Below are 27,202 nucleotides of genomic sequence, written 5' to 3'. Positions count from 1 at the left end.
AGCAGCACGGTTGAGGGGAAGGCCGGGGCCGGCCCCCGCCCTGTCCCTTCCTGTCAGCCCCTTACCGGCAGCAGTGTGTTGGAGCTGGGCAGCCTGTCCGGGAGGACAGGGACCCGGGAGGGAGCCTCGCCCCGGTGCTCCTGCGGGGTGTGAGCAAGCGGGGGGCGAGGGGGCAGAGGAGAGATGTAGACGCGGGGTGGTCGCTTCGGACCAGCCCCCGGGGGGGGCAGAGGAGGGATATGCGTAGAGTGTCGCCTCAGACCAGCACCCCAGGGGCACAGAGGGGGAGTTAACACGTGGGGTGTCACCTCAGACCAACACCCGAGAGAGACAGAGCAGGAATGTACGCATGAGGTGTCACCTCAGACCCTACTCCCACCCCCGGCGCTCCCGCAGGAAGCGCAACAAGCGCCACCGAGTGCCCTGTGCGTCCCTCCCGGCCCACCCGCCCGCGGACTACGCTTCCCAGCAACCCGCGGAGGCTCGCCCCTCCCCCGCCCTCCCCCCTCTCCGCCGCATGGCATCACGGTCTCTGTAGTCTCTCCATGGTACGTAGGTCCCTTTCCTACGTCGGGCTTTGGCTGTGAACGAAACTATCGCTCCCATGCGCCCCTGCGGCTCCGCGCGTGCGCCGCCGGCGTGGAAGTGCGCGAGGCCGCGGTGCTGCGGGCACTGAGGCGGCCGAGGGGCGGTGAGAGCGGCGGCGGCTTCCGCGTCGTGCGGGGGGTGGCGGGCGGCGCTCGGTACCGCACGGGCGGCACCGGCACCGGCGGCGTCTGAAAGGCGGCGGTCGTTGTCCGGCGCGCAGGGAATGCGCCTGTGAGGGCGGAGGAGGAGCGGGTGCGGGTGAAGCCCGGGCGGAGCGGAGCGATGTCCCAGCCCCAGCAGCCGCCGCCGCCGTCCCCTCAGCAGCAGCCGCAGCCGCCGCCTCCGTCCGCCTCCAAGAAGCGAGACCGGCGCATCTTCTCGGGCACCTGCCCCGATCCCAAATGCCAGGCGCGACTGTTCTTCCCGGCGCACGGGCCGCAGGGCAGCGGCAGCATCGAGTGCACGGACTGCGGGCGGCGCCACGAGCAGCGGCAGCTGCTGGCCGTGGAGGAGGTGACGGACCCCGACCTGGTGCTGCACAACCTGCTGCGGAATGCGCTGCTGGGCGTCAGCGGCGCCGGCCCGCCCCGCAGGAACACTGAGCTCGTCAAAGTCAATGGCCTGTCCAACTACCATTGCAAGCTCCTGGCCCCCATCCTGGCCCGCTATGGGATGGACAAGCAGACTGGGAAAGCCAAGCTCCTCACGGACATGAACCAGGGAGACATCTTTGACTGCTCTCTCCTGGGTGACCGCGCCTTCCTCATTGAGCCAGAGCACGTCGAAACCATGGGTTACGGGAAGGACCGCTCCGGCAGCCTCATCTACCTGCACGACACCCTGGAGGACATCAAGAAGGCCAATAACAGTCAAGAGTGCCTCATTCCTGTCCACGTGGATGGAGATGGCCACTGCCTTGTCCATGCAGTCTCACGAGCGCTTGTTGGCAGGGAACTGTTCTGGCACGCTCTCCGTGAGAATCTAAAGAAGCATTTTGAGGAGAATCTAAGCCACTACAAGGCACTTTTCCATGACTTTATTGATGCTGCAGAGTGGGAGGATATTATCAATGAATGTGACCCTTTGTTTGTTCCTCCAGAAGGTGTGCCAATGGGCCTTAGGAATATTCACATCTTTGGTCTGGCCAACGTGCTTCACCGGCCTATCATCCTCTTAGACTCCTTGAGTGGAATGCGAAGCTCTGGAGATTATTCAGCAACATTCCTCCCTGGTCTGATACCTCTGGAAAAATGCATGGGGAAAGATGGCATGTTGAACAAGCCAATCTGTATTGCGTGGAGTAGCTCAGGACGTAACCATTATATTCCTCTAGTTGGAATAAAAGGTGCTGCTTTACCTAAGCTGCCTAGGAAGCTACTTCCTAAAGCCTGGGGAGTTCCTCAAGACCTCATCAAAAAGTACATCATGTTAGAGGAGGATGGTGGTTGTATAATTGGAGGAGACAGAAGTTTGCAGGATAAGTACTTGATGAGGCTTGTTGCTGCAATGGAGGAGGTTTTCATGAGTAAACACGGTATCCACCCCAGTCTTGTAGCTGATGTGCATCAATATTTCTACAGAAGGACTGGTGTAATAGGGGTCCAGCCCGAAGAGGTCACTGCAGCTGCCAAAAAAGCAGTGATGGACAACCGTCTTCACAGGTGCCTCATCTGTGGGGCTCTTTCAGAGCATCATGTTCCCCCAGAGTGGCTGGCTCCTGGAGGGAAGCTGTACAATCTGGCAAAAAGTACTCACGGCCAGCTAAGGCCTGACAAAAATTACAGTTTCCCCCTGAACAGTTTGGTGTGTTCTTACAATCCTGTGAAGGATGTGCTGGTACCAGACTATGGCCTGAGTAATTTAACTGTTTGTAACTGGTGCCACGGTAACTTAATGCGTCGTGTCAGAGAAGATGGGTCTGTTTTGTATATTGATGGAGACAGAACTAATACTAGGTCTTCAGGTGGCAAATGTGGCTGTGGATTCAAGCATTACTGGGAAGGTAAAGAATATGACAATCTGCCTGAAGCTTTTCCTATAACTCTAGAGTGGGGTGGAAGAGTGGTGAGAGAGACTGTCTACTGGTTCCAGTATGAAAGTGACACCTCTTTGAACAGCAACGTGTATGATGTCGCCATGAAACTTGTTACCAAGCACTTCCCCGGTGAATTTGGTAGTGAGATTCTTGTGCAGAAAGTTGTCAACACAATACTGCACCAAACAGCCAAAAGGAACCCTGATGATTATACCCCCGTAAATATCGATGGTGCTCACGCCCAAAGAGCTGATGATGTACAGCAAGGACAAGAGTTAGAGTCCCAGCTTCCAACCAAAATAATTTTGACTGGACAGAAGACTAAAACTTTGCACAAGGAGGAGCTGAATATGAGCAAAGCTGAAAGAACTATTCAGCAGAATATTGCGGACCAGGCTTCCGTAATGCAGAAACGGAAAAGTGAAAAATTGAAACAAGAGCATAAAGGGCAACCCAGGACTGCTTCTCCTGGAGCTGTTCGTGAGGGGCCCTCATCTGCACCTGCTACACCAACTAAAACCCCGTATTCTCCAACATCTGCAAAAGAAAAGAAAATTCGAATAACCACCAATGATGGGAGGCAGTCAATGCTTACCTTGAAGTGCACTACCACCTTCTTGGAACTCCAGGAAGGCATAGCAAAAGAATTTAATATTCCCCCGTATTTGCAATGTATTCGCTACGGCTTTCCTCCAAAAGAGCTTCTGCCTCCCAAAGAAGGCATGGAAAACGAGCCTGTTCCTTTGCAACACGGTGACAGGATTGCCATAGAAATCCTGAAGGGCAAGGAGGAAGGCAGGCAGGCTGCCTCAGCACACTCAGCCCATGCTGTGAAGCATGAAGATGTTGCTGTGACCAGTAAGATCTCCTCGAAGGATCTGCAAGAGCAAGTCGACAAGGAGATGTATTCACTCTGTCTTCTGGCAACGCTCATGGGTAAGGATGACTTCGTGTTACTGTTCAAAATTGTGCTTTGAAGTAGAAGATAACATGTTGCAAACTGTAGTTACATACACATTCCCCTTGTTCTTAAATCATGGTTAATCAGGTTAATTCCCTTATTCCTTTATTAGAAGAACATTCTGTCAGTGACTTTTAGAAATGTATATATGAGGTATATGAGATACTTGTTCTTCCTTTGCTGTAAAGTACTCTTAAAAATTGCTGTTTAGAGGTGGTTGCATTGCCTCTGCTGTCCTGTCTCACTTCTTTTTCTTGCCTCTCATTAAGCACACATTTGAAGTGTATGTGTGAAAGCTACAGGCTTTTTTTTTCCTACATCTCCCTCAGGTTTCAGGAAATAAGTTAAGAGCAGGGGTGAGAAGGGGGATGCTGAGTGTCTGCTCATTGGAAGTTTGAGGAAAAAATTTTCACTTTGGTAATAGGATGAAGTCCTGACATTTGGCCCCACAGGGAGTTGTCTTGGTTTAAGCAAATCAACTTGACATTTTCTCATTAGGTAATTGTTAGTTTTAAATGAAGATCTGGTCTTTCTAAAGAGCTAAGAAAAGTATTATTTCAGAATATAAACAGGAAAAACTGAAAGAATCTAAACATGGGTCTGAGTTCCAGAGGCTGGACATAGGGTTGCAAAGCTATATTTCTAAATTATCGGTTATGTAAATCTGATTGTGAATAATTCAAGACAAAAGGACTTTTATCAGGTGCCTGTGGTTTTTATTTTCCCTTTTGAACTCAGGAGACTTGGACCCCCATTCTTTCGCCTTTCTTTCACAGTTCTTGCTGCTTTCTGGCAGGAAGTAGAACTGTAATTATCATGCATTCAGCTCTACTTGAATAGTCATGTTTACAGGTTTTTTTTGTGAGAGCCTTCTCTTTTGCTGGAGGGATTTGGTGTGGCTAAAGCATGTGATGTTTCAGAAACGAAACAATTACGTAATCACAGAGTGGTATGTCAGAAGTTCATCAAGCAGAACTTTGATTCTTTTCCAAGCGTGATTGTTTACTCCCGTGTCTTTTACAAGACAGTGTGCTGAATCACTACTCACCTCATCATACTGACATTTACACCCCAGTTCCAAAGTGCAGGAAAAAGTTAGGTTTAAATGTTGTCTTAATTTTGCGATTAAGCTTAAGAGTGCTTTCCTGTCTGCAGGAAATACTGCTGAAAGTATAATTACTGACTTCAAAAAACTGGCATGCTTTAAAAATATCTTGGTTACTTTAGTATTAAGGTGTGTCTCATTATTTTACAGGTGCTTATCCATAAACTGTGAGCTGGTCTTGTATGCAAGAATGACTTGTTGTTTCTGCCACCACTACTGTTAGATTCTGCTTTAAGAGCACTGGTTAGAATAGAATTTATCTCATCCTCCTCTGCCTGCATTCAGTAATTGTGCATTACTAATAGAGGTAAAAGCAACAGCAAGTGATAAACTAACCAGTTATAAACCCTTATGCGACTACTGAATAAGATACTATTATTATATCATCACTTTTCTAATTGGGTCTTCATTTTCCTTTAGAAATACTTGTGGGAGAAATCTAGTTAATAGACTGTGATTTTCAATTGTGATTTTTCAACAGATTAACAAACTTCCTGAGTCCTTGCTTAGGACTTTCTTAAGGGTGGCAATTCCTCAAGGTGGCATATTCAGCCTTTTTGGGACAAGAAGCCTTAGTTTTTCTCAACAACATTTCTGTACTGCTAAGAACTGCTGCAAAGGTCTGAAAGCCAGCTTTAACTTTGTTCTGCTAAAAACGTTCCTGTAATACAGTAAGATTAGCATGTGTAGAGGGGAGATGCTGTTGAGATAGCTCATTGGGCCAGACACACTTTTCTTTTCCCAATGTACGTAGTGGAAGTGTGTCTTCAAACATCCATAATTATTCATTCTGTGTGCTTAAAACATTTTCTTTCATACAGAGTCTCCTGTAGGCTGAAATATTTTTTATTTCAGCTACTAGAATTTTTTTGATCTCAGCTACTTATTAGAATTTTAGATCATGTTCTTTAATTTTTCTGTATATAATTTTAAAAAAGCCCTGGGAAATTAAATACTGTAGTTTCTGGACCAATTAACATATTATGCATGATTTTTTGTAAAGCTTTCTTTTTTTTTTTTTTTTGTTTAGCTTAAAATATAGAATTCTATAGGGAAGTTACTAAAGGAGTTGGAATTTTGCATTAACATATTTAAAGCATTATATTTTAATCCAGATTTAATTACACCCATGGAGAGGCACTCTGAATATGTGCAAGCCAGATATGAATTGATTTTGATTGGTTTGTTTTTCACTGATGAATTCATCATGGGAATCAAAATAGCCAGGTTTAAATTTAATGTATTATTTGATGCCAGGATTTTCTTGGAATTAAACAGTTTGCTTTGAAGCCAGCTGTACTTCCCTATAATGTATGTTTATCAATTAAGTTTTTTATTTGTGTTGCACTTTGTATGTTCTCTCTGCTGTCTGAAGTGACAGTCCTGGCCTTGCAGCAGCTGCAGGCTAACATACCAGTGAACAAGGCCTGTTTGTGGGTAGGACAGTCTGGATTTGTTCCCATACCTTAATGTTCTGGGGTTGGGGTCTGGTCTGAGGAAGTGTGTACTGGAGTAGGAACAGTATAATCTCTTTGATAATTGTAGTGTCTTGAGGGACTTTTTAATCTAACTAAATGATCACCCAAATTAACTTGTGACCTATAAACATCTTGCTACCATGGCAAACAAATCCCAAACAAACTGTAAAACTCAACTAACAACAAAAATGTGCAAACCTCAAATGTAGTTTAGTTGAGTCACACACACTAGTTCCTCTGATCTGGGAAAGTCCAGTTGCAACTGTGGGCTTTTTTGGTCTTCCAGTGGGAGATGTCTATCAAAACAGTGTCATTGGTTTGTATTTCTTTCAGTGGCTGATGCTTTTGTATTGTGAGCCCTGCTCTCCCTGCTTTCCTGCATGTAGTACTTGTTAGTATTGCATAAAAGGCTATCTAAACAGTGATGCTTCCCTTATGCAAAGCTGAAAAATTGTGAAAAATCATGCCCACAACACATAGGGAATCTGTCCTTGGAAAATGTCAGTAATTCTAAAACTGGGCTTCTTCTTTAAGCCCAGTAGCTGTCTTGTGGAAGGAAAAGGAGTCCTTCAAATAGTAATGGCTTGCTTGATGCAGCAGTAAAGGAGTCCTTAGGATGGAGTCCTGCTGGCTGTGGCCTCTTCTGGCTTCAGTGGGCTGACAGCTGTATTATTCTGTTACTTCTCAGTGCAGTGATTATTTTGACTCCTGTGGGCAGTGTTTAAACCATCAGGAAGACTTGGAAAGGGCACAGCAGCAATGCTCCAGAGACACTGTGCATCGGGAAGTGCATTTCAAATTGTCAGTGAGAGTAAGGACACAGGTAGCAGTGACAGGAGACTTTCTTCCTTAGGTCATAGAAAATAAGAAAGAAGAGTGGTTGTTTTATTACTTGGATGTTCATCTTGGAAGTGAAGACCAAATTTATAAGCTTGATGTGCAAATGAATGCAGTGAGTCTGAGCATATATGGTTTGAAGGAATACTTTCAAAAATAATCAGATTATATAGGTCTCCTTTAAAACATCTAAAGACAGAATGTGGTGAATGTGCACTGTACCTTGGTAAAAAGAATGGGGGCTTGAGTAATGCCTGAAGTGGAGAGGTGAGTGACAGTTGTGGGGAACAGACGAGCAGGCAAGCATACAGAGTCCTGTGCCTCCTGTGCTCTTTTAGTTTATTTTCCTTACTACAGCAAGCAAAGACATTGGTGGGTTGTATTTTACAGTCTCACACATTCCAGCTACCTCTGTCCAAGTAGTACAACCAGTTAACTGTAGTTGAAGATTTACATTTTCCAATCTTAATAGAAATTTGAGAGATGTGGTTATTGAGATTTCAGTCTCTACAGAAGGAGGCAATTTCTATCGAAAATATCTTGATATGTTCCCTGAATATTTGATGGAAAGTTGGAAAACCATTTTTTTTTCTGAAAATGTGTGTGTACAGTAGTTGTTTCTGCACCAGGAGAATAGAATTTATCAGAACTTTTTGTTTGTACTGTTTAGACAGCTACAGCACATGTCACCTCTCTGAAGCAGGTAAGTGGTTAGCAAAATAAGGAAAAGGGTATAGGTAAAATGCAGAATTGAACTTACTGAGCAGGTGCTGTTAGGTCACTGATATTCCATCACTGTAACCCAATTTTTCTATTCCTTATATTCCTTTCCTTATGTAGTCTCGGTTGGGTTTTTTTTCTCTCCATGGTATTTAAAGTTGTCACATTTCAATGCCATTTTTGGCATTGTTGAGAAACACTGGTTATACAGGACTGCTGGGGCCTCATGGTTGGTTGGTATTTTGTTTCTAACTAAAGAAAACCAAGGTACAGACACAGCTTCTATGCAGCTGCCTGGGTGGATGTTTGTGTCTCAGCTGCAGTATTAAGTCTGCTGTGTGGCAGCTGTGAAATTGAACTCTAATTTTTGAGAAGGTGTAGGGATGTAGAATTCAAGTTTTAATGAGTGAGGATATGTGCTTGAATTCTGGAAGTGTGTAAGTAATTTCCTAGTTTAATGATGAAAGAAGAGGTAGAAAGGGAATGGAGACTCATGTTTAGGGCCTGGCAAAGAACCAGGAACTGCACCTTGGATCAAATCAAATTTGGGAACCTTTGTACTAGAACATGTAGGATATTTGACTGCAGACAGTGGTATGTTTTTCTGAAAGTCTTTCAATGTCCCAGGCTCCTGTTCTGTGCTTTTGCAATAAAAATTCAAATTCTTAATTGCATAGAAGAGAGCAAGGACTCAACTTTTGATTAAAGGAATTATATTTTCAGCCATTGTTTGTAATATGATAATGCAACTGTTTAATTTTAAAGTTCATGTTTGATTTTTACAGGAGAAGATGTTTGGTCTTACGCAAAGGGGCTTCCTCAGTTGTTTCAGCAGGGTGGAGTATTCTACAGCATAATGAAGAAAACAACAGGTATTTTTTTGGTTTTGTTTTTATTCCTTCCTTCCTTCCTCTGTTTCCAAATCCTGAAAATTGTAAATTGGTATTGAGTCACTTGAAAGCACTTGTAAGCATAAATATGCTATGTATTTTTTTATTCTATTACTATGGAAAAATTTCATTCTTGTAATATTGGAGAACTCCTAATGCTACCTTAGACAAAGACTAGGGAATCTGCCTAAACCTATTTAGTTGAACTTAAACCTGTTATTTTCTGAAATTTCCACTTCCTGAATTGTACAAACAGGTTTTTTTAATTTTTTTTTAGTGACGATATGGCCATAAGAAATCAACTGACTTTGTTTTCTTGATTTTTTTTCTCCTGTAAAGATCAAACAATAAGAAAATCAGAGGACTTATTCCTGTTACTTTAGGCACTTAGTGGATAAGGAGTTTACTTTTCTTATGTGCTTCTCAGTAGATGTTTTATATGGAGTACTGCATGTTTTAAATTTAAATGGTCAGTTAAATTTGTTTTTCATATTCCTAAGATTATTGTTCAAAAGCAAAACTATCCATCTGCTTCTTGAATGGCTGAATGTTGCATCTTGGGCTCTGTGCAGAATAACCAAGCAAGTAGAATATATTTGATTTTTAGGTAGCTTTACAAATACTTCCTATAACAAATAGCAACTGTTTCTTTAGAGAAGAAAGTACTAAGGAGTTATTTTCTCTCAAAGTTTATTTTCTTGATGAAATCTTTACATTCACAGTTTATCTCCTGTGGTTTCAGCTATTATAATGGTTCCTTTGCTGCTTTCTTGTTGTTTGATTTTTTCTTACGCAGTTTTATCAACCTTATCTTACTTATTTCTGGAAATAAATTAAAATGTGTGATGTACTCAATGTCCACTACCTCTCACTGAATTATTAGCCTAGATAATAGAATTGATATGCAAGTGTCTTAGATATGTTTCCTTTTAGCTTTCCTTCTTTTACTATGCTTGTACAGTAACGACTGGCATATTGTTTGTGGAAAGTGAATCAGTTTAACCAGTGCCTGATGGAAAGAGTATTTTTGACCAATTAATGGCTAGCCAGGTTTGAAAGCCTGAAATAAATCCAAGGAATTTTAACCCAACTCGCAGAAAATGTGTGACTTAAAAGCCATTTTTCCCAGCTTACTGCGTAAGAAATAAGGCTGTAGGATATAATAGTGCAAAATGCCTGCATACTAAGAAGTGCAATACTTTCAAATACAGACCACATTGGTAGGTACAATTCCTATTTCAGCATTAGCACACTTTAACAATTCCAGTGTGCACAATCTTTCCACTCCAAGAAGCTACTTACCTATTTGTAATCTTTTAGGTAATGTAATAATGCACCTATCATAGTGGACCTTTGGAACAAAGCTGTGAAGTGTAGGTACTGTTAATCAATTGAAACTTGATTTAATAGATCTTGTTTAAGATCTTACTTTGAGATTTTGGGATTGCACTTTCAGAGGCAGTTTTGGTCAGTCATAGGAATTGTTACTGTACCCTCTTTTGCAAATGAAAGTTGAGCTGCTAAATTATGTACTTAAAATTATATTCTTCAGGCTTAGGTAGGTGTTCTGCATTTTGGCTGTTTGGTTATTGGTTCCCCTGGATATATAAAGAAAGGAGCTACATGTCTGAAGCTCTCAGAATAAAACCTTATTTGTAGGTCCTCTGCAACTGTGAACATGTGGATCAGAAGCTGTGGAGGATAAGTAAGATTGATCAGTTGGTTCATTAGTATACAAACAATAACTTATCCAGTTACTGAATGGCCTTTTCCATTGTTGTTCAGAATACTCATTTTGAAAGCATTGTATTTGGTAACACAGAAATAGAATTTGCTTGTTGTGTTTCTACCCTTCTGAATAATTTCTGGTGGTTTTCTTCAAGAATTTTGAGAATGAGAGGAAAAATCCCAATAATTTACCTGTTCCTGGCACCTTTTAAACTGTGTTGTTTTTATTGTAGCTCTCCATGTATAGCTGATGGAACTAAAGTGAAGAGAATGGTTGCAGCCCAGTTTTCATCTGCAGTTAGCTTTTAACTCACAGAAAGCCACCATCACTGAAGTGATACATTACTGCTTTTACCACAGCCTGCATGGGACAGAATTGAAAGAGTTATTTTGTGTTTTAGGATGATAAACTGGGAAAAATGAATGTTGTCCATTTTTGGCACACAGAAACTTCAGAACTTTAAATTATCTAGTGAACTCTCAGTTTTAACGGATTGGTCAAATTGTAAGTGGGACAATTAAACAAACAGCAGATCAAAAATATTATGCCTTATGTTTGTTTTGTAAAGGTTAATAGTTATAATCTCCAGGACTACTAAATACAGTAAGCTTGAAACATTCCTGTAAATCTAGCAACACTTCTCTCATAGAAGAAGACAAAACAGCTAGTTTGAAATACCTCAGGCTTAGTAGCAGTTAGGCAACCAGAAATCCTACCACAGTTCTAACTAGTATTGAAGTAGTCTTAAGTAGTATTTCTCCAGAAAGTGTTTTGAAATGTTCTCCTTGTCAGTTGTCTGGTTTTGATTTTTGATGGTTTGGTTTTGTGTGGTTTTAGGGGTGTGGGGTGATGGTAGTGATGGGGTTTGGATGGTTTTTTACATTACTGTAAGCATAGAACTGCAAGTTGTAGTGGTGTGGTTATTTTATCTTGTTATAGTGCAGTTTTGTCTCTTCATCAGAGTCATCATAAAGGCAGTATTTTTGCAGCATACTGTGGTTGTTATATGGCATAAAAGCCTAAGTTTTTTCTCCCACAGTAGTAACTTTCAGTGTTTGATTTTACATACTTGATTCAGTAAATTTAAATACAGTAATTACTGTGTGTTCAGAACATGCCTTGAAATATGTTAGCACTTTGAATAACATTTCCTATCTTTATAGGTTTGGCTGATGGCAAGCACTGCACTTTTCCACATCTACCTGGTAAAAACTTTGTGTACAATGCAGCAGAAGACAGATTAGAGCTGTGTGTGGATGCTGCTGGGCACTTCCCAATCGGTCCTGACGTTGAAGAGCTGGTTAAAGAGGCCTTAAGTCAAGTGCGAGCAGAAGCTACTTCAAGAAGCAGGGAAGCAAGTCCTTCACATGGAATGCTGAAGCTGGGGAGTGGTGGAGTAGTGAAAAAGAAATCTGAACAACTACATAACATAACTGCATTTCAAGGAAAGGGTCATTCCCTAGGAACTGCATCTAGTAGTCAACAACATGATCAAAGAGCCAGGGAAACACCACTTTTAAGAAAGCATAGCACAGAAACGGACTTCAGTCCTTCTGCTAAAATTGAGCCTTCTGTATTCACAGCTGCTTCTGGTAACAGTGAGCTTATTCGAATTGCTCCAGGAGTTGTGACAATGAGAGACAGCAGGCAGCTTGACCCCACTTTGATTGAGGCACAGAGAAAAAAGTTGCAGGAAATGGTCTCTTCTATTCAGGCTTCAATGGATAGACATTTGCGGGATCAGAATACAGAGCAGTCAGCATCAGTTGATGTATCTCAAAGAAAAGTAGAGGCAGTGAGTTCAACTGCTAAAACTGGGAGCTTTCAGGCTGCCTTACCCGAATCATTCTCTGCACCAGGTGGTACTGAACACTTGAATACTGAATCAACTGATGGTAACATGGTGAATTCTGTGGGAGCAACATTCCCTGCAAGGTCTAAAGCACAAAAGGGAAATTCTGTTGAGGAGCTTGAGGAGATGGATAGTCAAGATGCAGGAATCACTAATGCAACTGAGCCAATGGATCACTCTTGATAGGTTAAAATCTAATAAGGGTAGAAGAAATTACTGTTCAAATGTAATGTTTATTGGCTGGGCCACACAAAGTGATTAGCTACTAAATCTTGTATGTATGTCAAAGATTATATCATCTTATTCAGTGCATGATAAGCATGTGATTGGCAATAGCTTTCAATATTACCATACTGCTGCCCAGGCTGGCTCTGTTACCTGTAAATTAGTTATTAGGAAATGCACTGAGATGAATATCTGCTGTACATGTGGGTTCTTGAAAATTCTTTGTAATTTTTAATTTCTTAAAAGTCTTAAAATTTAAGCCCATGCAAGGTTCTTACCATGCTAGCTTAAGGTTACTGGAAGGGCTAGAACAGGCAAAACTAGAAACATGGCAAAGTTAATTCTGTCCCAGGTACTTAATTCCAATAATAATACACTGTTATCGTAAATTAGGCGTAAATTTCAAAAAGTAATTGAAACTAAACTTCTTCTCAATTTGATAATGCAGAATATACAGTACTTTTAATTACATTTTTCTGGCACTTCTCCAATTTAATAACGTTTTCATTCATATCCTCCTCTCAGAAATTTTGGAATAAGTGTAACTTTAGTAAACTGAAGTCTTAGTTCTCCTATTGTCAGTTATAAAACAAGTTAGAAAAAAGGCCACATAGCATATGATGAAGACACATTGAATGTGGTGTGGTTATGCATGGCTGTCTGAGCCAACACAACCATTTTGGTGCTCTCTTGGTAGCATGTCCTCCCAAATACCAATCTGGTCAGGTGGTGGCTCAACTTTTGAGACAATTACGGGAGAAAAGTTGGCAATTTCAAGTAAGAGCAAATGTTCAATGCCAAATACATTTCTTTTAGAATTGGATTGCTAGCTTTGATTAGAAATGGCAAAAATGAAATAACAGCTGTCCTCTTAAGAGCAAATTAACAATTTATTGGAAGGAAATGACTCTCTAACACACATTATCCTAAAGTGTTTGGTGATAATTGAGCTTTTAGAAGCTTGCTGTTTACTCTGTGGAAACAAGGAATACATGCTGTTTCAGTGTCTATAAAGACTACCCACCTCTCTCAGCCTCACTTCAGATTGTGATGCAGATTTCCTTGCATCAGTGATAATAGAGCTGATATCCACTTAAGTAGTGTGTTCATCAGACCTGTAATGCTAGTTTTTAAGAAGCAGCCATTGTGCTTGCTCCCTAAGGATGGAATGTGTTTCTGATACTGCACTTTGCTTCCTATCTTCATAGTCATTTAAATGCACTATTGTTGCTTCTTCTCATGGTAAAATAACATTGAATGGATGAAAAGATGTTAATACAGCTTCAAAGGAATTAAGAACATTTAAATACTGAAGTCTGTGTTTGTGCACATGTAGGTTTTTACCAGTTCACAAATGTGGTTTGTGTTGTATATGTTTGTATTCAGAAAAGTCTCCTCACATTTTACATTTCTAATCACTTAAACAGTTCTAAGTGTGTTAGTATGATGAAATGTCCCACGAGGAAGGATTTATTTTTGTATGTAGAACTGAAATGAAGCGAGTCACTTAAAGAATAGCCTTTCTCTTTTGTCAAAGTAAATTAAAATGCCTCTGTTGGTTAACTTTTTATGTAGATGGTACAAATATTTTATGATTTTGTACACTACTTAGAGGTAAAATATAAATATCACATTTTCACAAATAAATGAAAAATGTTAAGATCTCAAATTGCTGTCTGGTAAGTTAGCAGTTTGGAAACTTGGAATGTATGAAGTAATTGGCTTGCCAGAACTGACCTTGCTGATGCACTGATTAACTGGCAGGGCTTATTCAATGAGAAACAGGATGCACATGCAGCACCTGGAAGCCTGCCATGACTTCTGAAAACATTTAGTCTCCCATGAATCAGTCTAGCTCGCTGAAGGCTACATCTATATAGAAAATGTTGAGTAGAGGCTTGTGCTTTGTGACAACGTTAGAAAAGTATAGCAATGGCTTGTTCCTGGGAAAGAATTTCAATTGGGAGAGGCTGAGCGGGAGGAATCTCCTGGATCTCTTGTATTTTAAACCAGGTAACCAATGCTTTGACAGTTTTAACCTTTTCTTTAGGAAAAAAGTCTTCCTTGGCTGGAAAAATAATGAGTGAGCAGTGTATATGAGAGAATTTCAAGTTTTAAATAAATTGAAATATTTATTGCACATCATTCTATTTCAAGGAAAAATGCTTGCGTCTTTCATGCCTTTCTGGTAAGACTGCAGAAGTTCATGTGCCTTTTACTGTGTAAAGAGGAAGGCTTGGTTTAGTTTTGACACGCTTCCCATTTCAGCAGTAATTTGACATTTTGCTTCTTATCTAAATAGACATAGAAACAGATAATAGCTCTGTTTGACTCACCATTAGTGTCATCTCGGGCCCACTCAAGTCGTGTAGATCAGAAACCTCCAGTTCCTAAAAGAAGATGGTCTCACAGGACTGGTAAAATGGTGTCAATCACAAGATCCGCTGGTGTGAATTCTGGAAGGCAGGACTGTGCGTATTTCTTTGCAGTGTTCTTATCTCACGTAGCTTTTTCATGCATTCAATATCAGTAGTTTTGAGAAAGATAGATTGCTTTTGATACACTCAAGTGAAGCTAAACTTCATCTGTGTGCCAGTGAGATGTGTGACTGTGCAGAAGAAGTGAAATAAAGAACACTGAAGTGTAAGTTGGAACAGATGTTTCATTTGGTTGCTGGTGCTGGGTGCAGATATAAGTTGACACAAATCTGTGTGCCTAAGGAGCACCAGTGTGCTTGTTAGAATTCCCTGCTAGAGTCAGGAAAATGCTGGTGGGGTACAAGGGCAGCAAAGACTTCGGCTCATTGTGGATGAGAAGATGTGTCAGTAGGACTTCTCAAATGTCAAGAGTGGTGCCCTTTTCTTGAAAAGTAAAGGCAACCAACCCGAATTCTTGCTACCAAATTGCCTGTGGAAAGAGGTTGTGGTTTTGAGTACCCACCTTGATTACTTTCTTGTCTGAAGGCCAACGATATGCTACACTGCATCTCATGGCAAAGAAGACACATTATTAGAAAACCCTGAATGTTACTATGGCTTAGTATGTATAACCCAAAGAAAAGATGATTACTAAAAATACAGACCTAGTATAAAAATAAAATGGGGAATGAACTAGATTGCTGATGAGCATATGGGAAGCCTTGGGAGAACAGACCAGTTTTCCAGGAAATGCAAGACTTTTACTACAAATGGCTGGCTACTTAGTAAGATTGACTTTTTGATAGCACTGTGTCTCTCTAAATTGTTTGCATTTCAGAGAGGGAAAAGAAATAGCAAATTTTCAAATGAAATCAAATGTATTTGGGATGTCTTCCCTGTTGTAGTCACAAAACAGCTGTGTGCATTGTTGGCTTTGTGAATCCCATATAGTTTACTAGTCTTGTGCTGGCTACAAAATACAAGCTAGACGTTGCCTCTGACAGAGTGCTCTAGCAGTGTCACAGGGGCACAGTGCCACAGGGCTGTGTGCTAACAGCCCTGCAAGGCCAAAATACTTGATTTACAATCTTTCATAAAGTAGAATCTGTTTTCACTGTCATAGGGTTAGTGGAGTCGCTTGCTACTTTTTCAATGCGCTGAAAATGCCAGGAAACAAAATTCTTGGTATGTTTACAGTTGGGAGAGTGATGCTCAATCTGAGTTGTATGGAAAATGAATGATATAAGAAGATGCCACTGTTAATCTCTATATTCGTTTGGCTCCTATTTTTAAATATCAGAATCTACATGCTTTTGTAAAATAATAATAATATGAATATAAAGTTAATCCTTCTGTTAAAAAAAGCCACAACAGAGAGTGGTTTCTTTGTTTTGCTTGTGGATATCAGTTTAGCTTCATGAAGAAGTTGCTTAAGATCTTTAGAATGCAGGATTCCCTCTGAGCCCTTATGCCTGTGGTTGAGCAATAAAAGGTTGACACAAGAGTGGTATTTTCAGAGTTATTTTACGTTTGATAAGGATTATTGCCAAGAAATGAAAGAGTGCACTTTTAGGAGGGAATGCTATTTAAAATGTATAAATAGGAATTAAAATAGTGTATATATTTAGAAAAAAATCTTTTTAAAAAGTAAGTGCTTTACATGTTGAATTAAAAACAAATTAGCATAGAAAGTATACCATCTCCACAGTACTGGCTGTTATCCAGCAAGGTTTGGTTTGTTTTATTTGTGATTGCTGTACTAATTATATTTGATTTTTTTTATCTGTAATGTAACAATAGTGTATTATAACAGTATATAGTGTACTATACTACACTTCACTGTACAGTATTTGGAATTTTCTTTGATTGCTATATTAAAACTATAAGTTAAAACATCTGCTTTGGTTTTATAAGGTGTAATTTTTATCTAGCTTTTCACACATTAGCTTGTGTAATTAATGCTGATTTGCCTACAAAATGAGTCAGTTGAAAATATATTAATTTCTGCATTTTGCATATAAATTACATTATACTTGCATATATGAATACTAGTACAGAAGTTGAAAAACTGATACAATTCTTAGAAAAGTAAAATCTGATGTTATCCATTTTCCTGTAGGAATCGTTCTTTTTAAAAAGAATTTTTTGAGAGAAAAGCTCTTTAAGGAAAAAGTTGGTTTTTTTGACCTCATGCCTATTCTAAATATTTCATTTAACACATAGGACCTCTGAATTTGAGAGATTTCTAAACCATATATATTTGAGACCAAAATTCAAGACCTGAATCTTCAAAGTTGTCACAAAGATGTAGAAAAATGCTGACCAAGTCAGCATTTAAGATACCTTGTAATCTGTGATTTGAAACATTGGTCAAAATGTATTTCAAAGCAAAATTTTAATGCATGCATGTAATATTCAAGTATGAATAGTACAATTTGGAAGAACTAGGCTTTTGAAAATTTGGCAATACTCAAAGATGAACATATTGACAACTATTTAAATTATCTCTATGCTTTTCCCACCAGCTACATGTGGTACTTTGTTTCACAAATTGGCTTTAATCAAAACTGAGCCTAGAAACAAGCCATAAAACCCATCTGCAAAACTCTTGTGTTACTTCTTCCTGTATTTACTGAAAGGCTTTAATTCCAAGTGTGCTAGCATTAAAGCATTCTTTAAAATGATGGGTGTAAATACACAGAGTTAATTTTGATTGCATGTCATATCAGGAAGAATTGAAAATTATCCTTCAGAAGATTTGTATTTCAAAAGCTTAAATGCTTAATGCTAAGCTAGAAATTTGCTCATCTTTATTAGCACAGTGCTTATAATCTGAGCCAAAACCAGTACTGAATGTATGAAGCAACAAAGTTAAGTGTGCTTTCAAAGCGTTTTTATTTTACTCCTGCAATTAATTGTACAGTGTTTATATCTGTCTAAATTTTTATTTTGGATTGGAGTTGTTTGGTTTGGGTTGTTATTTGTTGTTTGGTTGGTTTGTCTTTTTTTTTTTTTTTTCTTATGCATGTCCACAGCAAATCTGTTGTAGCATCACTGTAAAACCCCAGCTTCCTGTCACCATAAAACTCAAAATACAATCTTATCCCTAGGGGCCAGAGTGGGAGTGAACCTTGGATATTCATCAGCATGTGTAGTGAGTTATGGAAAGTGCTTTTGGTATTACAGAGTCAATTCAAACACCTTATACTGACTGCAGAAGTTAATTGAAATCATGTTGCTTTGCTTGATGTAGAGGCTTTGGTATATGTTGGCTTCTACTGGTTTGTGTAGTTTTGAGTATTTATTACTCAGAAATGGATAAAGAAAAGTAGGTGTTTGGATTCACAGATGCCAAAGCTGACATCGCAGAAACCCTGTTGCTGCAGCTGGTTTGAAATGGATTATTTTTGATTACTTAAATTGATGTATAGTGGGTTATTCTGAACATTTATTAACAGTCAAAGGGGTTAGGCTTCAGTATAAGCATGACCTCTGTTGCAGTAACTTGCAGGCACTTTAAGAGGTTTCAGAAAGACTATTATTCTTTGTTCTGTTACTGAAAAACATTGATTATGAATGAGATAGCTGCACAGATTTCTATTTGGACTTTATCCACCTCTGTTTTTAAAAGACTACCTAATTTTGTTTTCCACTGGAAATAATACTTCTAGTGGCTTGTCTTGCTGGTAGTAAATCTAATTTGACTTCTAAAGTGATCCTGTAGGTCTGGACGGGGTCTGTGCTGTTTGGAAACTTGTATTCAATAAGAGAAAAATTAAAAGAGAGATGGCAGATGGAAGGAAGTTACCAGAAATTATAAGAAGGTTTAAATGGTGCTGTGGTTCTTATTAGCCAACAGTCTGTGGAGTCTGCCTGCGTGAAATGGACAGTCACTTCTAAAAAACCCATAAGGCATACCTCAAGCAACTTCTTTCAGAATAAGAAAGCTTGATTTTATAGGCTACTTTGTCAAGTCAGTGTATAAGATTTTCTTTAAAATGAAGTTTCTTTTAGATTGTCACATTGTTGTGTAAATGTAGAGCAATGCTTGCCAGACACTACCTCCTGATCCTAAATTCTCCTTTCCCACGTGTGTTTGTGCTGCCTTTGCGAATCATCAAGAGGTCTCCTCTGATGCTGGGCTAACTTTCCTTTTTGCTTTTCATCTGTCTCTTGAACTTTTATTCTATATCCTTTTTACCATGGATGTTTTTGCATATTTGTTGTCCTCTGTTTCTACTGCACCTCTTACAGACAGAAAAAGGCAACAAATTATCGAATTTCACACAAATTAGACTGATGTGTAAGGAAACCTTATTACAAGCACAGAAACCTTATATGGCACAGAAAGGAACAAAGGGAGATTCCTGGGAGAAGGGAGTATTTACCTGTGTATTCAGGAGAAAGGAAGAAGATGCATAAGGATTTATCAGTGTTTCTAAAAATTTACCTTGTAGTTTGGTAGGGCAACCATGTTTTATGTTGTTCCATATCCATGGTGGAACTTAAGAAGCCGCAGTGGCTCGCTCCAAATCTGGGGATTTCCCTGAAATCCACATTTCTTTTCTCCCAGGAGCAGAAGCTTCCACATATATACATTTCAACCCCGTGGGAGAGAAGGGGTGAGACCTTACCACACATTGCTCCATGATAGTGTAGGTTTTGTGGCAGTGAGAAAAAAGCCAAAGCACACTGAAAAAGCAAGAGCCTAATTAAAATTAGGGGAATGAAATAACTCTTAATTTCTAACTATTTGTATGCTCAAATCTGCCCAAGCATTGCTCAGTACATACCAAATTTTACATCTGAACACTGCACATACAAAGCACTACTTCTTTCTCCACTGTGTCTTTCTTAGAATAAGAACTAGAATAAGGCCCTTCCTGGCTTCCTAAGACAGATGCTGGAAATAGCAATTATTTTTGCAGGCAGCAAAGAGGGATGCAGAAAATAAAGGTCAAGAGTACCTGCTTCTTTTTGCTTTCAAAATAAGAAAAGTAAAGGCACGGTACAATGGAAAAAACTAAATGTCACTATTTGTTTCTTCGTTCCCTCTGTTTTCCCTAACTGTAACTACTTCTTTACCCTGCCACATTCACCAGCATATTTTTTTGTTTGTTTTTTTTCCCTGCATTTGAGGTCAGCTGAGCTAGCCTATTCCCTCCTTAGTCTGGAAATTTTGAACTCTCAGGTCTCTATTAAGCCAGAAGTCCAAAATTTCCCAGTTATCTATTGCCACTGTGAAAATAATCTTTATTTAACATTTTGTTTCTTTCCAACCCTAACCTTGAGGTTCTACACTGTAAACTCTCATAAAATCACAACCTTTCACAAACTCAAATACAAAATACATTTGCAGTAACTGAAGACCTCCCATGTACACCTGTTCTGCCTGGAGAAGTGGGGCCAGGATAAAGGTATGCAGTCTTTTGCATCTGTAAGCACCCTCTGATCTCTCTGCTCCCCTCCTGCTGGAATTCTGCAGGGCACGGGAGCAACACTGTTTTGGATAAAGAGGCAAACTACCGTTATGAAAGCAGCAGGGGCCAGCACCCCTGGGTGTGTTGGTTGTGATACTGGCCAATTTGTTTGTGTGGTTCCTATTTTTGTAATTAGTCTTGGGAGTCTTGTTGCTAGTTTGGAAAGCTGGAGATCAAAACACTGTTGTTTTTATAAAATGGTTTTGATTTTTGGGTAGAAAATCAAGCCAGTGCTTTCCATCTATCACCAGGGTACTATTGAATTTAGGCTGAATCTGGCTTGCCTGAATCTAGCTCAGGCAGTTGCCAGGACGCTGTTACTGCTGCCTGCCTGTCAGATTGGCTCAGTCTGGCTCTGATAGCTTTGGTCCCTTTCTTTAAGAGTAATTGTTTACTCCTGGAGTGGATAAAAACCTAAGAATTAAGCTGACTTCTCTTGCATTTCTAGTGATGACTTGCTAGGATATAATTCTAAAACCATGGGGTAATGCTGGTGCCTGATTAACAGGTGACTTGCAAATGTCCCCTTTGGTCTCCAAAGTTGTAAATACGTTGGTGAAATACTTTTTAAAAAGTGTTTGCATACTTGACCAGAACTAGTAAAATTATTTCTCCATAATTTCCAAAACAAACAAGTGGCATTTGAGAAATTAGAAAGGTTGTTAACTGAGATAAATAATATAATCTAATCTTGCAATGGTGTCATTACTAATTATTGTGAGAGCCGATAGCAAGATGATAGGTAATGTCTGGGTATAAACTTAGGAATGTTTTTCCCTCTTTCATTGATTCAAGACTGTTCAACTTTCAGCCTCTAAAAAGTAATATTTGCCTGTATAGTGCCTCATTTAAGTGAATGCTTCTGCCATTGAAACCATAGGAGATGTGGTTGCCAAATGAAATTTGTCTCCAAAGAAATGCTGTTAATCAGTCTAGCTGCTGCTGTACTTTGCACAGCAGATGAGGTGAGGCTTAGAGCTTGGTTTCAAAGTGACAGCATGCATCTGAGCTGTGCTATGACACCATTTCCTTCACTCTCTGCAAGAGGATCCTAGTGTTGGTCACTGGCAGGGCAATATCCCTGGAGCTGCTTTATTGGTCTTCTGAGCCTGGGAACAGTGGTTGTTTTTTTTCACTCCAAGGCTTGATTTCAAGGCCATCTCAGAATTCATTCAATAATTGTACAGCCTCCTTGATAAGCTGATATAGACTGCTTTGGAAACATGCAAGATGTTTTGTATACATGATTGTCTGGGAGGTTAACACACCAGAATAAATTCTGAGCCCATCCAGATACACGAGATTATTATATTTTGGTATTTTTGTGGTATGGTAGCCTTTAAGCCTCCTACTCTAGCATGAATACTGTCAATACAGTAAAGTAAAATTCATGAAATCACAAAGTACATGCAATTATTCTGTGTCTGAACACAGGCTAATCGAATTAGGTAGAGGTAACAGTACTTCTTCCCCTCTGCAAGAGGCTGTATAAATAGGTTGAGTCAAAGTGTCCAGAACTTGCTAACTCTTCTGGGTGAAGGGGCTGATCCTTTAAGACTCAACATTTTAGGAAAATGTTATGAGAAGCATTTAGAGAGAATTCCAGCAAAATCAGATCAGTAATGAATAGAATATCGTCCTTCAGAATCTTTGATACCAAGCAGATGGAAAAACAGAAAAGAATAAAACAAGACTCAGTATGACTCTGAAGACACATAGCAAGTTGAAATTGTTCTGAACAGCAGCTTGTCTTAACTGACTGTGACATGACTGGAGTGCAGATGACAAGCTGGAATCTTCAGTACTGAGGCATAGAACAGATGCAGATAATAAGGTGCTATCATATGAAAAACTATTTTAATTTAAGAGAGTATCTGGTGTGTATCCTTGTGCTCTTCACTGGGAATTTCTCCAAACGTGAGGAGGAAGCTCAACCCCACCAGGATGATGCAAGCAAGAACACCTTGGGTGCTGAATGAGTGGTGCTGTGACATTGAATGGAGACCAAGTCAAGCAGCTGAGCTGAAGACTTGATGGATACATGTGGTTTGAGTGACATATTTGGTGTTTCAGCCAGTGCTGAGCTCTGAAGACTGCAGTCAGTGAAGCAACTGGTGATAAAGTATTTAAGACTACTAAAAGGAAAGTACCTAGTAAAAGACCTGTAAAGTCACCTACACTGAGCTTTTTCTTTATTTTGCAATCATGCAAGTGTTTCTTTTACTTTATAGATCTTAATTCTGTGAAACCAGCAGCAATTGGTTGGGAAACTTTTTGCTAAGGAAATAATCCTCTTGTTTTCCACAATTCAAAAGACTGATTCTTGAGTTTACTGTGTCAGATTTTTTCTAGATTCTTCTCTTATACTGAAACAGTCAGTTGCCTGCCTTGTCGATTATTTTTGCTGAGAATCATCTTCACAAAGACTCTGGGTTCCTCTGTTGTATGGTTTCCAAACAAACTACAGAGAGAACATTTAGGACAGACTGATTATTCCTAACTTCAAGTCAGTGATGTTAAAAGCCCTGTGGCTCTGGAGAAGCATCCATGTACTGGTTTATTTTCTAGAGAAATATTAAATTAGCTGCCTGAATTCACAATGAGATCTCGATGCATAGCGGCAAAGAATTACAAACTTCTGCATGTGACTTCAGAGTTTTTCTATCATTTCCTTGTGACAATATGCAGTGGGATCATGACTGGTATTTTTTAATCACTAAAGGCTTTATCAGGAAACAGATGGAACTCTCACCAAATTAGAGCAGTGAAAAATAGTATACATATAGACTTAATATATGGCCTTATAGTGTGGTACCTTCATAACCACTTCAGCTTGGTGACATTTTTTGAAGCATCAGTGTTGCATGGGAAGGGACCTGTTTCCCAGCAGGAGCAATCTGCTGTTAGTTAAGGTCACAATGAATGCCTAATAGAAGTTTATTCCCTGAAGATCAGCAGGAAATTAAACAAGAAGGAATAAATAATGGAACAAATGATAGGGCCATCACTCTCTCTCTTCCAGGGCACTTTGCTCTTTGAATCATCTAGGTAAGAGCAAGTGTCCCTGTATTTGGAAATGTGTTGCCCACTGCTATTAGTACTTGGCCAACACTATAAAACCCAAGCAAGATCCAAATGCCAACAGATGATTCAAGTGTTGTTTGGAGAATTGTCAGGAGACCCAGATAAACAGTTCTAAGGTAATGAGAAAGTGGCAAAAAATGCCACTGGAAGTATGTCCACTGTGACTCAAGGTCTATGAGCTAGGATTTTCCTCCTCCTGACACCTTGAACCTGCCACAATGTCTTTGCACCTGGTCATGTTCTTTGGGTCTAGGCTGGAACTGGGCTCTCCTTTGTCAAGGGAGACTTGGGAAGGGCAAACAAAGGCAGAAAGTGGTTCTTGTACAATGGGACTCAGATATTGCTGGCTGATGAGTGTCCTATCAGAAGCCTGTCAAACATCCTGGTGACTTGTGGGCCACAACAGCTTGGATGGGATGGGAGGGGACAGTCCATATCCCGCTACAGAGATAGTGTCTGTGCCTTCTTTCTTATAACATCTCAACAGAGAGTGGTAGACCTCTGGCTTGGTTTTGTGAAGTTACTAGAAGCTGAGAAGAGATAGAGAGAGGGATGCATCTCCATAATTTTATTTTTAATCATGTAGGAGCAAAAGAAACTCCAAACATTAGACCTTGTCACGCAGGACAGTAACAGGATTTAAAAAAAAGTGAGGTGTGTATGTCCTTTCTGGTGAACTCCAAGGAGAATGTTTACTGGATGTCATAACAAACTACATCTTCAGGCTATTGTTATCTTTAACAACAGGACCATCAGTACTTATTATTTTAGCAATTTGCTTCAGCTAATGTTTTCAGGATCTATTTCCTGCAAATTAGGAACACACGTGTTACTATGGGAATATACAAGAAGGTACCTATTTAGACAATAATATTTTTATTTCAGGCTCCTTTCATTTTGAATTAAATATAAATGAGTGCTAAAAGATGCCGTTTCTTACTGTATGAGGCTGATGACACAAATCCTGTCTCAGGGTGCTTTTTATTACTTTTTCATTACAGCTTTTGTAGTTCAAAGACTCCTGTCAGAGCTTTGATGTAGGGAAACCTGCTGCGTTGTCATCTCTGGATACTGAAAGTGCATCATGGGGAATGCAGGTTGGTGCTGAATACTTATTAGCAAAGACTACAAATAAAACCCTCAAGGAATTAATGTTCTTCGTGAAAGATGAAACAGTACGAGTTCGTCCTTCGAACAGTGGTGCTGGTGAAGTTGAGGTTTTGGTAGGTTTTTGGTGGGTTTGGGGTGCGTTTTTGCCCTGCCGCGCCGCAGGGGCTGTGCCACCGCCTGCAGATCCGGCGTGTCCGTGCAGGGGGCGCTGCGAGCCCGGCGTTCCCTCCCGCAGGCGCCGGGAACACCCACGGTGCTGTGGGGATGCACCGGGAACATCCACGGTGCTGTGGGGATGCACCGGGAACAGCCCCAGGGATGTGGGGATGCACCGAGAACACAGTACCGTGGATATGCAGACTCCACACACGGCTTCGTTTATTCAGATAACTTCTGTGTATTCCATCCTGGTGGAAAACAGGCTGCCCATCAGCCAGCGGTGTGCCCGGTGCACAGGAAGGCCAGTGGTACCCTGGGGAACATTAGGAAGAGCACTACCAGCAGGTCGAGAGATATGATGCTGCCCCTCTTCTGGTGAGACCACGTCTGGAGTGCTGTGTGCAGTTCCGGGCTCTTCACAACAAGCGAAACAAGGAGCTTCTGCAGCAGGTCCAGTGGAGGGCTGCATAGATGATCAAGGGAGTGGAGTACCTCTCTTTAGATACAGTTTAAAGCATAACTGGAGCATCTCATGTAGGGACAGGATAAAGGGGAATGGATTCAAAATAAAATACAGTAGGTGTCGATTAGGAATTTGAGAAAAAATTACCACCCTTTGCTAAGGGTGGTAAGGTACTGGAACAGGTTGCCTGGAGAAGTTGTGGATGCCCCATCCCTGAAAGTGTTCCAAGTCGGGTTGGATGGGGCTTTGAGGAACCAGGTCGAGTGGAAGATGTCCCTGCCCATTGCATGGGGGCTAGAACCAGATGATCTCTAAAGCCCATTCCAACACAAATTATTCTATAGTTCCAGCTCAAGACTCATGTAGGGAAATACCTAGAGCACACAGAGGTTCTGCTGGAGAGTAGCTTTTACTTCACAATGGTGATAGCTTCAGGATGTCATTGCCTCTGTGGTGGTGGTGGTTAGCAAATTCCCTTAAGTAAACCATTGAAAAAAATGTATTTGGAAAAAAGATGGTGGATAAGAAACCATCTGCTGTTTTGATGATTTGTTTTGACCACTAAAGTAAGAAACACATTGCAATGAATAAAAAGTGATGCTTTGGCCTTGTAACCCCTCAATAGATGTGAGTGAACAACATGACTGATCACCTTTAAATGCTGTCCCTACCCTTCTGTTTTTGTTTTTTTTTTTACTGTGCAGCTGCCAACACCTGTCTTTAAAGCAGGTGCTCCGACCTTTTTCTCCCAGGAGCTCTGTGAAGTCCACGTGTCCATCAGCATAGCCACACGAGGACGCAAAATCCCGTGTTTCTACCAAAAAGGAAGTTGCAGCCAGGTGGGGTTCAGCTTCTCCCAGGCAACTAGTGACAAGATGAGAATACATAGTCTTAAGCTGTGCCAGGGGAAGTTTAAGTTAGACATTAGGAATTTCTCCACGGAAAGAGTGACTAAACATTGGAATGGGCTGCCCTGGGAGCTGGTGTAGTCACCGCCCGTGGAGGTATGCAAGGAAGAACTGGATTTGGCTCTCAGTGCCACGGTGCAGTTGACGGCGGTGTTGTCATGCGTAGGACTCGGTGATCGGAGAGGTCTTTTCCAACCGATTCTGTTTGGGGGTGGCCTCTTCCCAACAGACCCGTGCCGTGGCTGGGGCAGGAGCCCCGTAAGAGCGCTGGCTGGCTGATGGATGAGATCCGCGCTTCCCGCTCCTCAAGCAGGCGAGCAACGATAGAGCATGGATTTTTCGGCAAGAGAGGGAAGCGGGAAGCGCTGCCCTCGGACGCTGGGATAGCTCGCCCCCGGTGCGGGAGTGTGAGAAGCCGAGAGCGCCGCGCCCCCTGCGCTGACCGAGCCGCCGGCTGCAGGGCCCAGGGTGCGGGAGCCGCCGCTGGGCCTTTGGGCCGCTCGCAGTTCCAGGTCTCCGTCCCGAGCGCGCCGCTATGCTCCAGCTGCTCTTGGGGAGGGAATTTCGGCTCCAGTTACGACACGCATCATCAGTGGCACCCGGAAGAAAGGCTTTATGCCGTGGAGAGACAGGCACAGCCAGCTCCCTTCGATAGCTCAGCTGGTAGAGCGGAGGACTGTAGAGGCGCGGCCCGCGGGAATCCTTAGGTCGCTGGTTCGATTCCGGCTCGAAGGAGAGGCTTGATTTTGCCGCGCGGGGACGGCCCCACCGTTACTCCTTCAGTCTTTTGCCGTCGGGAGCCGCCGCCGTTGCGGCCGGCGCGGGGGCGGCCCGCGGGCGCTCGCGGCGGGGCGTTGCGGGGCCGCCCCGCTCCCCCCGCCCCGGCCCCGTCACACCGCCCGCCCGCCGGCGCGAGGCCCCGCCCCCTCCCGCCCGGCGCGCGGAGCCGCGTGCGGTCGGCGGCGGCCAATGGGGCGTCAGTCCGCCTGCGCAGATTCAAACGGCGGCTCGCGGGGGGGAGGCTGCGCGCGAGATTCGGGCGGCACCGGCCGAGCGCGCCGCGAGCGCCGGCGGCTGAGCCCGAGCGGCGGTGGCGGCGGCCGGTGCGCGGCGGGGGCTGGGCGGGCACAGGGCAGGGCAGCGGAGTAGAGCGGCCCGGGA

General features: G+C 41.7%; 1 protein-coding gene and 1 non-coding gene across 2 annotated transcripts; both read left to right on the top strand.

The window, feature by feature from the left end:
- The first annotated feature begins 659 nt into the window (after window positions 1-659).
- Window positions 660-16,732, top strand: VCPIP1 (valosin containing protein interacting protein 1). Its single transcript, XM_058830914.1, has 3 exons — window positions 660-3,559; window positions 8,510-8,596; window positions 11,507-16,732. The coding sequence occupies exons 1-3, from the start codon at window positions 871-873 to the stop codon at window positions 12,376-12,378; spliced, it is 3,648 nt and encodes a 1,215-aa protein (XP_058686897.1). The 5' UTR covers window positions 660-870; the 3' UTR covers window positions 12,379-16,732.
- A 9,954-nt stretch (window positions 16,733-26,686) lies between these two features.
- TRNAY-GUA (transfer RNA tyrosine (anticodon GUA)) lies at window positions 26,687-26,776 on the top strand. The gene is given in 2 exon segments: window positions 26,687-26,723; window positions 26,741-26,776. It is a non-coding gene; the product is annotated as a tRNA-Tyr (tRNA).
- Window positions 26,777-27,202: the final 426 nt, after the last annotated feature.

Source organism: Poecile atricapillus, chromosome 2, assembly GCF_030490865.1.
Source record: "Poecile atricapillus isolate bPoeAtr1 chromosome 2, bPoeAtr1.hap1, whole genome shotgun sequence".
Taxonomy (NCBI): domain Eukaryota; kingdom Metazoa; phylum Chordata; class Aves; order Passeriformes; family Paridae; genus Poecile; species Poecile atricapillus.
The sequence above is the reverse complement of the archived record's forward strand: the minus strand, read 5'-3'. Positions and strand labels throughout refer to the sequence as shown.

What these genes read in the sequence shown, in the direction of transcription:
- VCPIP1 (XM_058830914.1), top strand. Translation starts at nt 871, where the DNA reads ATGTCCCAGCCCCAGCAGCCGCCGCCGCCGTCCCCTCAGCAGCAGCCG. An exon ending in TCTTCTGGCAACGCTCATGG is followed by an intron (nt 3,560 to 8,509) that starts GTAAGGATGACT and finishes TGATTTTTACAG; the next exon opens with GAGAAGATGTTTGGTCTTAC. An exon ending in CATAATGAAGAAAACAACAG is followed by an intron (nt 8,597 to 11,506) that starts GTATTTTTTTGG and finishes CTATCTTTATAG; the next exon opens with GTTTGGCTGATGGCAAGCAC.